Below are 12,832 nucleotides of genomic sequence, written 5' to 3' on the forward strand. Positions count from 1 at the left end.
ACAAAACAAATATTTGAGGGGAAAAAACAGATTTTAAAAAGAGCCAAACAAAACTCTCAGAAGTAGAAGATAAGTCACGGAAATGAATATTCAGAGCACGAGTTAAGCATGTACACAGGAAGGGTTGAGACACGGTACCATGGAAATTACCTAGAGGGGAGTGCAGGTGACACAGAGGTGAAAACATCAAAGAAAACAGAATGAGAAATGTGACATCTCCTTGAAGATGCTGGTAATGAGGGAGAGGGAGAAAAGAGGCAGAGAGAAGTCCAAGGAAAGACCCCTTATCTTTCAGATCTGGCTAAATGGAGTTCACTCGAGGAGATGCTGACCAGCCACCTCAAACAGCTTCAGCTTTTAAAATGTCACGACCCTGTGGTAAGTTAAACAGGACACATGCACGTGGAATGGTGTTTGTTCCATTCCTCTTAATGATAGAAGAGCTTCAGCATCCAGAGCTGGGACTGGGTTCTGACTCTTATAATGGGGGATGATGGGAGGGGTCATGCAGCCCACATATGGCCACAGCGAATGCCTTGAACAGTGAGTGTGCAACGAGTCTGTGTGTTCAGAAGATGGAGAGACAGCTGTGACAGATCCTGGACGATCACAGAGAGGGGTAGACACACAGCTCTACTCAGGGAGAGAGGGGGAAGGGTGGGGGAGAGAGGGGGAGATGAAAAGAAGGAGGGGAGGCAGAGGGGGAGAGGAAAAGGAGGAGGGAGGGGGAGAGGGAAAGGGGGAGGGGGATAGGGAAAGGCAGAGGGATGGGAGAGGGAGAGAGGTGTTGGGGGAGAGCTGCTGTGAGCCAGGGACAACCTTGAAGGTGAGAGGAGAGATGCTGGTGGGCACTTACAGATAAAGATGCCTGAAGATGCTGGTGGGTACTTACAGATAAAGAAAGGTGCCTGAAGCTGTGTGCTTTATTAGTTTCCCTATCTGGCTACTTGAAAACCAAATCCCAAGGTTGCAGGTTACCAGACAGGGCGATGCCAAGCTGCTCAGCATACAGAGATGAGAAGGCTACCCCCGGAGCAGCTGCTCTGCAGCCCATGGCCCAGTGCAGGCTTTATCCTTCAGGATGGAAAGATCCCTCCCAGGAAGAGGCCCCACGGGAGCCGAGATGCCAGCTACTCTTCTCTGTGGCCCTGCGAACTTTCGATGCTACTCTTGGTATCTTTGTAAGTGTAAAAAACAAGTATCCAACTCAAGCATTGTGTAATAAATGATAAAGAACATTACTGTCAAATGACTCCTTGGTATGCATCTCACTTTATCATTTATTGAAATGGAAAGGAAATATGCATTGTGATGAGATAGCTTATTTATTTTTGCATAAAACCCACCATGGCTCCCTAGGCCCCTCTGCACATCTCGAGTATTGTTATCTCTCTAGTCAGGATGGAGCCAACACCGATCCTATCTGAGCGAATTCCTTGTTTTTAACAACACAGGGATTACTGATTGCAGTAAAATATATTCCAGACTGATGTCAGGGGATGCGGAGGTTTGTTCCAGCCGTGAGAGTCTGTGAGCTTTCACAGGGCCCAGAAAGCTCAACAACAACCACCACCACCACCCTCGCAACCACGGAGACATTGGACAAATGAGATGGGACACCTGTGTGGCAGTGTGCACGCCTCCAAAGCCCACAGCAACCTGCTGGCTGCAGAAGACCTTGCAGAGAGTAAAATACAAATTTGTGTGTGTGTTCACACACAGACACACACACACAAGCACACGCACACTCACACTGATGAAGGTAACAGAAGCCGCAGCGAGGTGCAATCTCGCCGGAGAGAGAAAGAGGCGGCAGAATGCTCTACCTGGATTCAAGGTCTCTGCAACTGCCTGCCAGGAGGGAAAGCCTATAGAAAAGGCCCAGCGCCTAGGCTGAGAAACCTGGCTTATCTGGAGAGATGAGAGAAGGCTTGCAGAGGGGGTGGCAAGCCTGCAGGGAGCGTGGGTTTAGTCTTCTCACTGGCCAGCCTCCCTGTGGGCTAGGAGACCCCAGAGCCTTGGGCTGTCTGCCTCCATGAACACCTCCGCAGAGTTCCCTCTCTAGCAGCTGCAGTGACAACCGCTGCGGTCTCTGTGAGCACAGACGACTCTGCTGCCCCTGGGGTCTGCACTTCACACTTTCAATGTCTCCACCGCGTCCTGGTCACCAAATTCTTAGTTGGCCATTCCCAGCAGAACCCTGAGGTTGACAGACATAGTGTCAGCCCTCACCTTCATTGTCACAGGACCATCTGTGAGTGGTCCCCCGTCCCATTGTGGCTGGATGGGGCACACACAGCTAGGGCTGAGTGGATTTACCTCCTTAACTTAGCAAAGTGTTGATATGAATAAAACCCATGCCCAGCAGAAGCTGCCAGGAGTCAGCAGCTGAGGGATGGGGAACCTGACCATCTTCATGTGTTTGTGAAAAACATCCCTCACTCTTTCCTAACAATTTCTACCCTAACCCCCACCCCACCCCATTTTCCCTCCCAATGTCATAGGCTCTGATTTATTTAAAGCCCACTGTGCTTACTGTGATGTGTTAAATGAGATGTCACCATAGTCTTAGGACTGTAAATACTTGGTCCCTGGTGGTGTGTCTGTCTGTCTCTCCCCCCCCCTCCCACCTCTCTCTCCCTCCCTCTCTCTGTCTCTCTGTGTCTCTGTCTATCTCTGACTTTGTGTATCTGTCTGTCTGTTTCCCTCCCTCCCTCCTTTTCTCCCTCTCTCTCTTGTTTGTGGTTTAAGATATGAACCCTTGGCTGCCTGCCTACTGCCATGCTTTTGTGCCGGCACACCAGGTGGTGAACTCTTACCCCTCTGGAACCTGAAGCCCAGATAAACCGTAAGATGCTTCAGTGGTGGTGATTTACCACAGCCACCTAAGAGTGGCACTTGTGTGTGCACGGGCGTGGGACTTCCCATGGTTGCATCCCTGAACAAAACTGACCTCCCTTCCCTCAGCAGCTATCAGTTGCCAATAGCTCCCCAGAAAGGGGTGGGGCTTCATGATCCGCCCCTTCTCTATGCTGGGGTTTTGTCTGGCTTGATCCCTTGAAGGTCCAGTGCATGTTGTCCACCCTACTTTTTGGCCCTGTGTCACTGAGGCACTGAACTGGGAGACGGGGGACAGAAGTTTGTTCCATACCTGGCTGTATACAGCTGGGACGGAAGTGTGCTGAGCCTTAGGTCAACTCCATGCTGAGCATCAAGGTTTGGTTGGTTTTGTTGTTTGTTTGTTTTTGAATTTCACTCCCAGGCTATGTGATTTTTAAGTATGTGAGTTTAGCTTTACGTGCACATCTGTAAACACATGACCTGATCCCAGGACTCTGTAGAAACCAAGTGTATAGCCCATAAATGTTTGATGTGAGCCCCAGGGAGTCCTCTAAAGCACACAGAGTGGGTATCTCAAGCTCCACCCCACCCCTTCAGTCCTGCTGACAAACTCTTCTTCATTGTAACTGAGTGAGTCCAACTAAACATTTTCTTTATCACCCCTCAGATGATGTCCAGCCCTAGGGTGTGTGAGCAGATGTTCTTACAGGAGTTTTAACTTCTGTTGTTGGTACTCACAGGGCCCGGTGAGCATGGAAGAAGGGCCAGCAGCAGGCCTGGTGGGACCCAGAGGGGCCAGTGCATTTCCACATCCAGGGTGATCCACCATCAAAAGACAGTGGGAACAGGGCTGTCTCTGACTATATCACCTGCCTCTGGACTCCCCTAACTGGGCTGCCTTGCCTAGCAGAAGAAAATGCACCCAATCTTGCTGCAACTTGATATGCCAAGGCTGGCTGGTATCCATGGGAAGCCTCCATTTTACTGAGAGGAAGGGGCAGAGGGGTGGGTGACCAAGTGCAGTCAGAGGGACTGGGAAGAGAGGAGGGAGGGGAAGGTGTGATTGAGATGTAAAGGACATAAATAACTTAATCAATACGAGAAAAAGATACTGGACTTCGGGAACTCAGATATGCTGTTCACCAACTAGACTGGGCCATTCAAAGTCCTGACACTTGACTCGGCCACAGAGGCTCAGCCACACAGAAGAGTGGAGGGACAATTCTGGAATCCAAAGCTTCTGTGGACCTGAAAAACCTAACTGTTCTTTTGTAACCTTTTCATGAAGGCACGATCTCCATTGGTCTCTGTAGGATGGGGGGCAGAGCAATGGGTAGTGGGGGCGGGGCACACTTGGCACTGAGTGGAAGGCCAGAGATCCTCACTCACACTCACACGCACTGAGTAGTCTGTCCTCCCTGGCAGAGGAGAGAAGTATTTCTGATCACTCTCCCTGGGAGACCCGCTCTCATTTCAACCGCACTGGTGACTGACCATGCAGCTTTGAGGAGGGCAAAACAGGTATGTGCCACTGAATGAACATTCATGAACTGTGCTTACTGTTGCATATTCATGAATATTCATGAGCCACATTTACTGTTGCATATTCATGAATATTCATGAGCCACGATTACTGTTGCATATTCATGAATAGGCATGAGCTGTGTTTACTGTTGGATGTTCATGGGTGACAGGCAGCCCCTCACTCTGAAGTCTTTGTTCTTTAGGGTCCAGCAGCGGTGGAATCTCTGACTCTGTTGCTACAACACCTGGGTTTAGCTGACAACTCTGTCAGCAGATGAGCTTTGGCAATGTGTTTGTCCAAAGGACAGCGTCTTCAACTGTGGCCCATGACACTGTGTCCCTTAGGCTACAAAGACTGTGATCCTGACTGTCACTTCCTTTAGATTTGGAGTTAACTAAGAGGCATGCTTTTGGAACAGTTTTTGAGGCGTCAGGGCTCTCCCCCAGAGTAGGCAGCCCCTCCCAGTTAGGAGGACGAAGTATCGCTGCCTGCCTGCCTTTGCTCCTTGCTGGCGAGGGCATCCACCCTGTGGCTTTATTAGTTGCCGCTATCCTTTTGTGACTTTAGAACCCAACTTGTTCGGTCTTCCAATGCAGAACAAGAATGAGTCACACTCCTCAGAGCCCCCTCATGCCTACAAAGCCACACCGAACAGCTGAGGTGAGAAGGTGCTGCCTCTCAGTATCTCAGTAGCTCCATCACGGGGACACATGAGAGCCATCCTCGAGTCTCACTTTGTGATCCATTAGACCCTGTCTGACATGAAGACTCGGGAGTCCCGAGAGCACATGGAGTCTTCAAGAGAGGTTTCCATGTGTTAAACTCTACATACAGAAGGGGCTGTGGTACGAACGGTGCCCAGCAGGGCTCAAAGGAGCTCAGACCAATACACAAAGGGGTAGGGTTTACTCCACTTCATACTCAAAATGGAGGTCTCACACAGGGCAGTGTGGGTGCCCAGTGCAGTGGCAAAGTATCCCACTTGAAAAGGTCTGGAGAGAAAGAAAACAGCAGCCATTACCAAAAATGTATCGAGTGGCCGCCACATTGACTGGACAGATGGAACTAGTCACTGGTATGACACTTTACTAGAGCCATATAACAAGATCTGAAAGAACACACACTACACAAACACAGAAGCACACACGCATACATGCACATTTACACACATATGCACACACACCACAGAAACACAGAAGCACACATACATACATGTATACATGTACACATACACACATACATACACATAGGCACATACACACATGAAAACACCTGCATACATACATTTACTTACACATAAACGCACAAGCACATATAGTCATATACAACATATATATATATATATATATATATATATATATATATATATATATATGGTCCCACACAATACATCCACACATTAAAAACATACACATACACACAAACTGTGAACATGATCCTGTGCAATCTCAGTGGGACCATGCAGTCACCATGACCTTGCCTTTCTCCATTGCCCCAAGCTAAAACTCCATCCACCTGTTCAGTCACAGGGACCAGCAGAGCAAACTGAAAGTCCATTCCATAGTTTCTACCTATGTTCACCTCATATCCCATAATTTGCAGACAATGAAATAAATCTATTACTTCTAAGAAGTAAGTAGGGTTGGGGGGAGATGCCAGAGATTGAGAGGTGGGGACAGAAGGGAGCAGAGGAAAAGTGGTTCTTCGAGCTCCACCAGCCAGTGCTCTGCTGGGGTCCTGGAGGTGGCCCTGGTGGATCACTGAGAAAGCCTGTCCCGACCCAGTTCAGACCTGCACACTGTGTTCAGCCCCTGCTTTGTAGTTAAAGCAGAGCTCGTTCTGAAATCCACCATTTTAAAAGTTAGAGTCCTGTTTTCATCCCTGGTAGACTTGGGGCAACATCTTCTAATCACAAACAATGTAGTTCTGAGTAAAATTGCTTGAATCCTCCACAGATGCCCAGCGGCTCAAGCTGCCGGGGTCTCATCTCGGCTTGGAGCATCCATGAGCCGGCCAGTCTGGGTTTTCACCACCACCCAAGTCTTAAGTAATTGTCTGGTTCTCAGAACGCCGTGGGTTTGGGATAATGAGTAAGTCCTTAAGAACAGATCCCCATGTGCTCCGAATACACAGAGAATGCCTGCCAAACCCCGGATTAATGTTGAGCTGTGTTCTGACCCAAGAATGACTTTCTCTTTCCATGACTGATCCTTCACTCAGTAAAGTGTGAACTGTAGTAAGATTTCCCGCATAAGTCTTCCTAGACAGATGTCCAGTGGCTCAGACTGCCGGGGTCTCATTTCAGCTTAGAGCACAGGGTGAGCAAGTTTGAGCCAGGTCTGGGTTCTCACCGCTGGGTAAGTCCTAAGTCATAAACACAGGTTTTCACCCACAGGTCTCATAAGCCATCAGGGTTTTTCCTTGCCTAAAAAACATGTGCCTGAACAAATGCTTGTATGTCACAGTCACAGAGAGTCACCTTTAAATGACACTGAAATTTTCCTTTACCTTGGGGAAAAAAAAACCTCTGTGACATGCCTTCAGATTCACCCCAGCCCTGCCGATAACCACTTAGCAGAGTACACGCTTCCCTGGGAGTTAATTGCTCAGCTCTCCTTGACAGTGTTTGCAGCCATCACAAGTTCACGGTGACTCAGCTCCTGCTCTCTCAGAGCAGGTGAGGAGCAGGTCACCTGCTTTCTGTCAAATGACTTTCCCAGCACAGTTCAAATCCTGACCTTTGCCAAAGAAATCGTCCGGCAGTCAGCCAGGAGGGGGATTACGGGTCTCTTCTTCAGATTTAAAAGCTTAAGTTCTCCAAGGCTAAACCCACAGAGATCATTTTGAGTGGTTTGAAGACCAGCCTTGACTACGTAGGCTGCTTTCAGTAAATCTGGATTTGCAGGACTATAAATCATATTTATCTCCCACATGCAATGTAGTATGCACACACAAAAAAAGAGAAATATTGCTTACATAAGGAATATGGGGCAAGGGAAAGAAATACACAGAAGAAAAGTGTGAACAAGAAGAATGAGTTTGGTTTGCTGTTGGTTGGCTGTTCTGGTTTGTGGCCCTCTGAGGTGTGGGGAGAGCGCCCTCTTGTGGGATTTGCAGTGCATGTATTCTGGCTAGTCACAGCTTTACATGGTTATATGGGGGAGCTTGGGCAAAGGGCTGTTTCCATGAACTGGAGGGATGGGTGCCTATCCTGCCCAAGCAAGCTCTCTGGTCAGGCAGAGGAGCTGTGTCCTAGTGAGCCTTCCCATGTCCTCTAGAACTGTAAGCAGAGGTCCGTGTGTAGCTGGTCTTTAATTCGGAGGCAGGGTTTATTCGGATTTGTGTGAGGCTTAGAATACGTCACAACACGGGCATAGCTGAAGTTAAAGATGCGTCTGCTGTATGGATTCTAAGGCCACAGCAGAGACACTGTTCGTCTTTTAGAATAATGGTCACAGAAGTCAGGCTGAGTGCAAAGGTTCCGCACACTCATCTTCCTGCTTCACGTAGATAAGGAGATGTTGTGTGTGTGAGAGAGGAACAGCGTTCACTGCAGGTGGTGGTGGTTTGTCATAATTATTCTAAGATGTAACATACTTCATCAACATCTGTGTGTGTGTGTGTGTGAGAGAGAGAGAGAGAGAGAGAGAGAGAGAGAGAGGGAGAGAGAGGGGTGGGGTGGGGGAGGGGGATTGTGTTAATTTGTTCTGTCTAAGACAGAGATCAGGGAGTTTGGGCAGAATATGAGGTAAGCAGGAACATCCTGTAGCACAGGAGCCCCTGTCTTCATGTGAGTAGCACCCACTAGCTATTCATAATGTATGTTAATAGGACTCTTGCTGTGTTCCAGCACAAAGTCTTTGTGGCTCTTAAGCATCCTGCTGGGGCTCCTCACAGAGACACCCCAGGCGCATGGCTTTATAGTGACTTAGAACACTGCAGTCACTCTCCCAAGAGAGACAAGAGTCTGCTGTGTCCTGTTTATGAAGTCACCACTGCACCCTGCACTTTGCTCACCCATAATGGCTCCCTTGCTGTATCTCAACACCACACTTTCCATCTAAGCCCTGGGGCATCTCTCAGCTGTGCAGGACACTACCCTCAAGTGCCTGCATGGACTCTGTACATCAGGAGCCATCTGAGGTACCCCTGTCATCTACGACAGTCACTGGCTACCACCTGGCTCCCTGATCTATTTATCACAAAATCACTCTGGTGAGTACACACTCATTTGTCACAGGCTTCCCATAGGAACACACAGACTAAGCCAGACAGTTCAACAAAGCAGAGTAGAGATGAGCTGGAGTTTCAGTGTCCCAGCAGCCTCTGCTCTGGGCAGCATTTGCTCCTTGTAACTTCTAATTCTCATCCAAACACCAACTGGCCCAGTGCTCTGTGGGGTTCTGGGAGGAGGGAGTATATGAAACCAGTGCTCTTCAGGTGACCATTTTTGTGACCTCACGTCGCACCAATGGCTGAATTTCCCCAAAGCTTTGGCCTTCCATGAAGAGCAACCACCCTTGATTTAGAGGCGGATTCCTGTCTTCCTTGTGTAGTCTCAGTGACTACTAGTAAATGCTGACTACCCGCGCCATGGCCTGACATGTTAGACCAGACAGTGTGCCCAAAACAGTCAAAGGCACTGGCATGTTCACAGAATGCTAAGTTTTTGTCTCTCTGTCAGACTCAGTAAGTTCAGCACATCATTAGAACCCTGCTTCCCAGACAGCTCAGCCCCGAGGGTAGCCAACAATCTTCCCTTGGCCACCATTTCACCTCTGGAAAATATGACAATCTGAAACTGAGAACATGGTGGCAGTGTCCAGAAAACTGTTAGGAGTCTTTGATCACTCACCGGTGTGCACAGAAGTTACTAAGGTGAAGTCCACATTTTTCTTCCGAAGATAATCCGTCCATCAACCAGGAGAATATTAGAAAGCTACCCTGGCCAGGAGGCTGAGACACAAGCCTGGACTTCTCCAGCATGTAAGTGGAAATTCTGGCTGGTTAGGAAAAGAGATGGGATTCTGTTAAATGGCATTGTTAATTCAATTTCCATAAATTTACATGCTAATTAATTATAAACCATGACAACAAAGCTCTTCTTCCAGCAGACACTCAGAAACATAGGAGAGACTTCATTTCCTACATCAGCTTAGGCCCCTCAGAGATGCTCAGCCCAAGGCATCAGGAGTTCAGAGCCCCGACCCGGCTGCCACGGCCTATGCGGTCCCTGCGAACAGCTTATGTGACACTTGGTTAAGTCTGAAGGGTCAGCCCTGGTCTGTGCTCGACAGGGAAGTTCATGCTTTATATAAGAGCTCACACTTCATCCTGCAGTCCTGTCCCTTTAGAGAAACTTGTCACTGTGTGGAAGATCCACCTTTATTCTATCATAATACAGGGTTCCCCTGTGTTAGTCAGGGCTCTCTAGAGAAACAGAACTGAGAATGAACACACACACACACTCACACACATACTCACACACTCTCACACACACTCACACACACACTCATGTTTATTATATAAAATATTCATACATATATTTATTAAAATGGCTTATAGTCTGTGGTCCAGCTGGTCCAAAAATGTCTACCAGTGGAAGGTCTAAGCAAGAATACAGTAGTTGTTCAGTTCACAAGGCTGGATATCTTCACTGGTCTTCCTGATACACCAGAATCCCAAAGAAGTAGCTCTAATGATAATGAAGGAAACGGATTTGCCAGCAAGAGCGAGGAGGCAGAACACAAGCTTCCTTCTTCTGTGTCCCTTACACAGGCTGCAGCAAGAGTGTGGCCCAGATTAAAGGTGGATCTTTCCACCTCAGAAGATCCAGATTACAGTGTATCTTCTCACTCCAACTGATTTTACTAAGGAAAATCGTCCACAGGTGTATACAGCCACTTGCATTTTAATTCATTTCAGATTAACTAAAGAACAGTAGACAATCAAGAATAGTCATCACGTCCTCGGTCTGCAGTGTGTGTATGCATGTGTGTGGACATGTGTGCATATGTGTGTCAAGTGAGAGTGTGTGTGTGCATGTGTGTTAAATGCATGTGTGTGTCAAGTGAGAGTGTGTGTGCATGTATATGTCAAGTGAGAGTATGTGTACATATGTGTGTCAAATGAGAGTATGTGTGCATGTATGTATTAAGTGTGTGCATCACATGTATGTGTGCATGAGCATGTATGTGTGCACATGTGTGTCACATATGCATGTGTGCACATTTGTGTGTCAAGTGCATTGTGTGTGTTGCATGTATGTGTGTCATGTGTGTGTGTGTGTCTCTGGTGCATATCTTCTTGGTGCTCTGTCCAGAGAGAAATCTGAAGTTGAAATCTTCTAGTTTTCATTCGTTTTTATTTTTAAACAAAAAAGTTTGGTGATTTTTCTGCTAGATCTTAAGTGTGAGAGTGCGCACTTGACTCTGTGCAGGTGTGCCACAGGTCACCACACTGGCCCTGCCTGTGGTTTTCTGTGTCGGGTAAGAAGTGAGGGCTGAGAGGCCCTGGTGCCCCTGGCTTTGGCTAACACACACACACTTCTCCCAGCAAAGATTCCAGCTTCACAAGTGACTGGAAAACCCTCATCTAAATTCCTAAGCAGGGTAATTATTAATCATGCTAGTTAGCACATCTCCAGCAGTGAATTAAATTGCCTGGGATTAACGGGTTCTGATGAGCAAGATGGAAGGAAAATAGCATTTTTGAAAGAGCATCTACAGGCAAACTCAAATACAGGCGGAGCAGAGCCCAAGCAAGAGAAGATTCTTTGGCATCTGAGGGGCAGCAATGAGGTCAGAGAGGCAATGCAGCTCTGGGTTTGAGAGGTTCCAGCATCTAACACAGCCAGGCCCTCTTGAAAGAGCTCCCCTCGACTGCCAGCCTGACCCTAACGTGTGTTTTGAAACAGTTTTTATATTGGAAACAGTCCTGACCATAAACGCAGGTGTCACCCTTCACAGCTGTCTCCAGACATGGACATAAAAATATATTTCTCCGTGAGCCCATGCTGTTTGTTTGTACCTGACTTAGTCAGGGTTTTACTGTTGTGAACAGACACCATGACCAAGGCAGTTCCTATAAGGACAACAGACTTAGAGAGTTTCTTTCAGCCCATTCTCATCACGGTGGGAAGCATGGCAGCATCCAGGCAGACAGGGTGCTGGAGAAGGAGCTGAGAGTTCTACATCCTCATCCAAAGGCTGACAGGGCAGATTGGAGCACATATATGAGACCTCGAAGCTTTGTCTCTGATCGCCTCTCTCATTCACGTAGAAGTCAGGACATAAGGGTTTAGAGAGTGGCCCCTCACACTCTCACTTAAAAAAGAAAAAACAATTCATAATTTTTACGTTACCCAAGTATGTCACACAGCCATGGTAGACTGGAGGCATTTCCCACTGTGGGTGGGCTGTGGCTTTAACTGAATTAGATCTGGGGTTTGTCGGTACACAGAAAAGGCTGGGAGGCAAGTGCTTCCCCACTTCAGGCTGGGACTCTGGGATGGACACCATGATGAACGTCCTTGGGCAGGCTCCGGTTACTCCGTCCACCTGGCTCCTAGCCAATTCCAGGGAGCTCGGACCTGGGAATTGTGCACACACTGGCTTTTGACCTGGCTAGTGTTGTCTGAATCTGTGCTGTAGCCATACAGGATGTAGTAAATCATAACCTTACAGATTCTTGCCGTCCATTATCCTTCCCTATAGGCTTCATGGGGAGCTTCCGTTCTGAAGGAACTTGTGCCTCATGCCAATGTGTTTCTGTGAGAGAGGACGTCTCTGTGTTTTCAGGGACAAGGTACTTATTCCCGTAGTATTTCCACCAGCTTTTTTATCAATGACATTCTGTTGAGAGCCAGGCCAATCCAAGGCTTTCTCTGAGGCCCCATGAAAGGACAAAGGGAACCTGGTTCGATACCCTGGACAGAAGCAGAGCTGACAAGGTCCGGCATGGAGCTAGGAGTCTGGTTCCTGGACACTTGGCTTTTCTACCTAAAGAGACCGTAGCCATCAGTCTGGAAGCTGCTCTATGCTACCCGGGGCACACTTGGGAAACCCTGTGCTCCTTTTGCACATCCATTGACTCTTTTGAATATGCTTGGCCCACGGCAAGTAGCCCTATTAGGTGGCCTTATTTGAGGAGGTGTGGCCTTGTTAGAGGAAGCATGTCACTGTGGGAGGAGGGGCTTTACGGTCTCATATATATGCTCATATCTTCCCCTTCAAAACTTTATAATAGCATTCTGTGATTCTTAATAGACATGCTGGGTGTAAGATGTAGCCTGTGCAAGGCCTCCTTCACAAAGGGAATCCCAATCCACCCAGTTTGTTGCCAGAGGATGGTTTTCTCTCCACCTGAGGGCAAGGAAGGAAAAGGGGTCACAGCTGGAAATGAAACCCACATAACTCACTGAATGTGGAGAGGTTGGGCACACAGAGCCTTCACCCCCACTTTTCA

The 12,832-nt window shown here is 48.0% G+C and overlaps 1 protein-coding gene across 1 annotated transcript in view; it reads right to left on the minus strand.

Moving 5' to 3' along the window:
- MYO16 (myosin XVI) overlaps positions 1-12,832 on the minus strand; it is a gene marked incomplete at both ends in the record, with an annotated part of 347,769 nt that overhangs the window by 192,788 nt on the left and 142,149 nt on the right. The window contains one exon of the mRNA XM_080928526.1: positions 9,222-9,369. Within this exon, the coding sequence (XP_080784652.1) occupies positions 9,222-9,369 (148 nt within the window). The remainder of the gene's footprint in view (positions 1-9,221; positions 9,370-12,832) is intronic.

The sequence above is a fragment of the Micromys minutus genome (genome assembly GCF_963924665.1).
Source record: "Micromys minutus genome assembly, chromosome: 14".
Classification (NCBI taxonomy): Eukaryota; Metazoa; Chordata; class Mammalia; order Rodentia; family Muridae; genus Micromys; species Micromys minutus.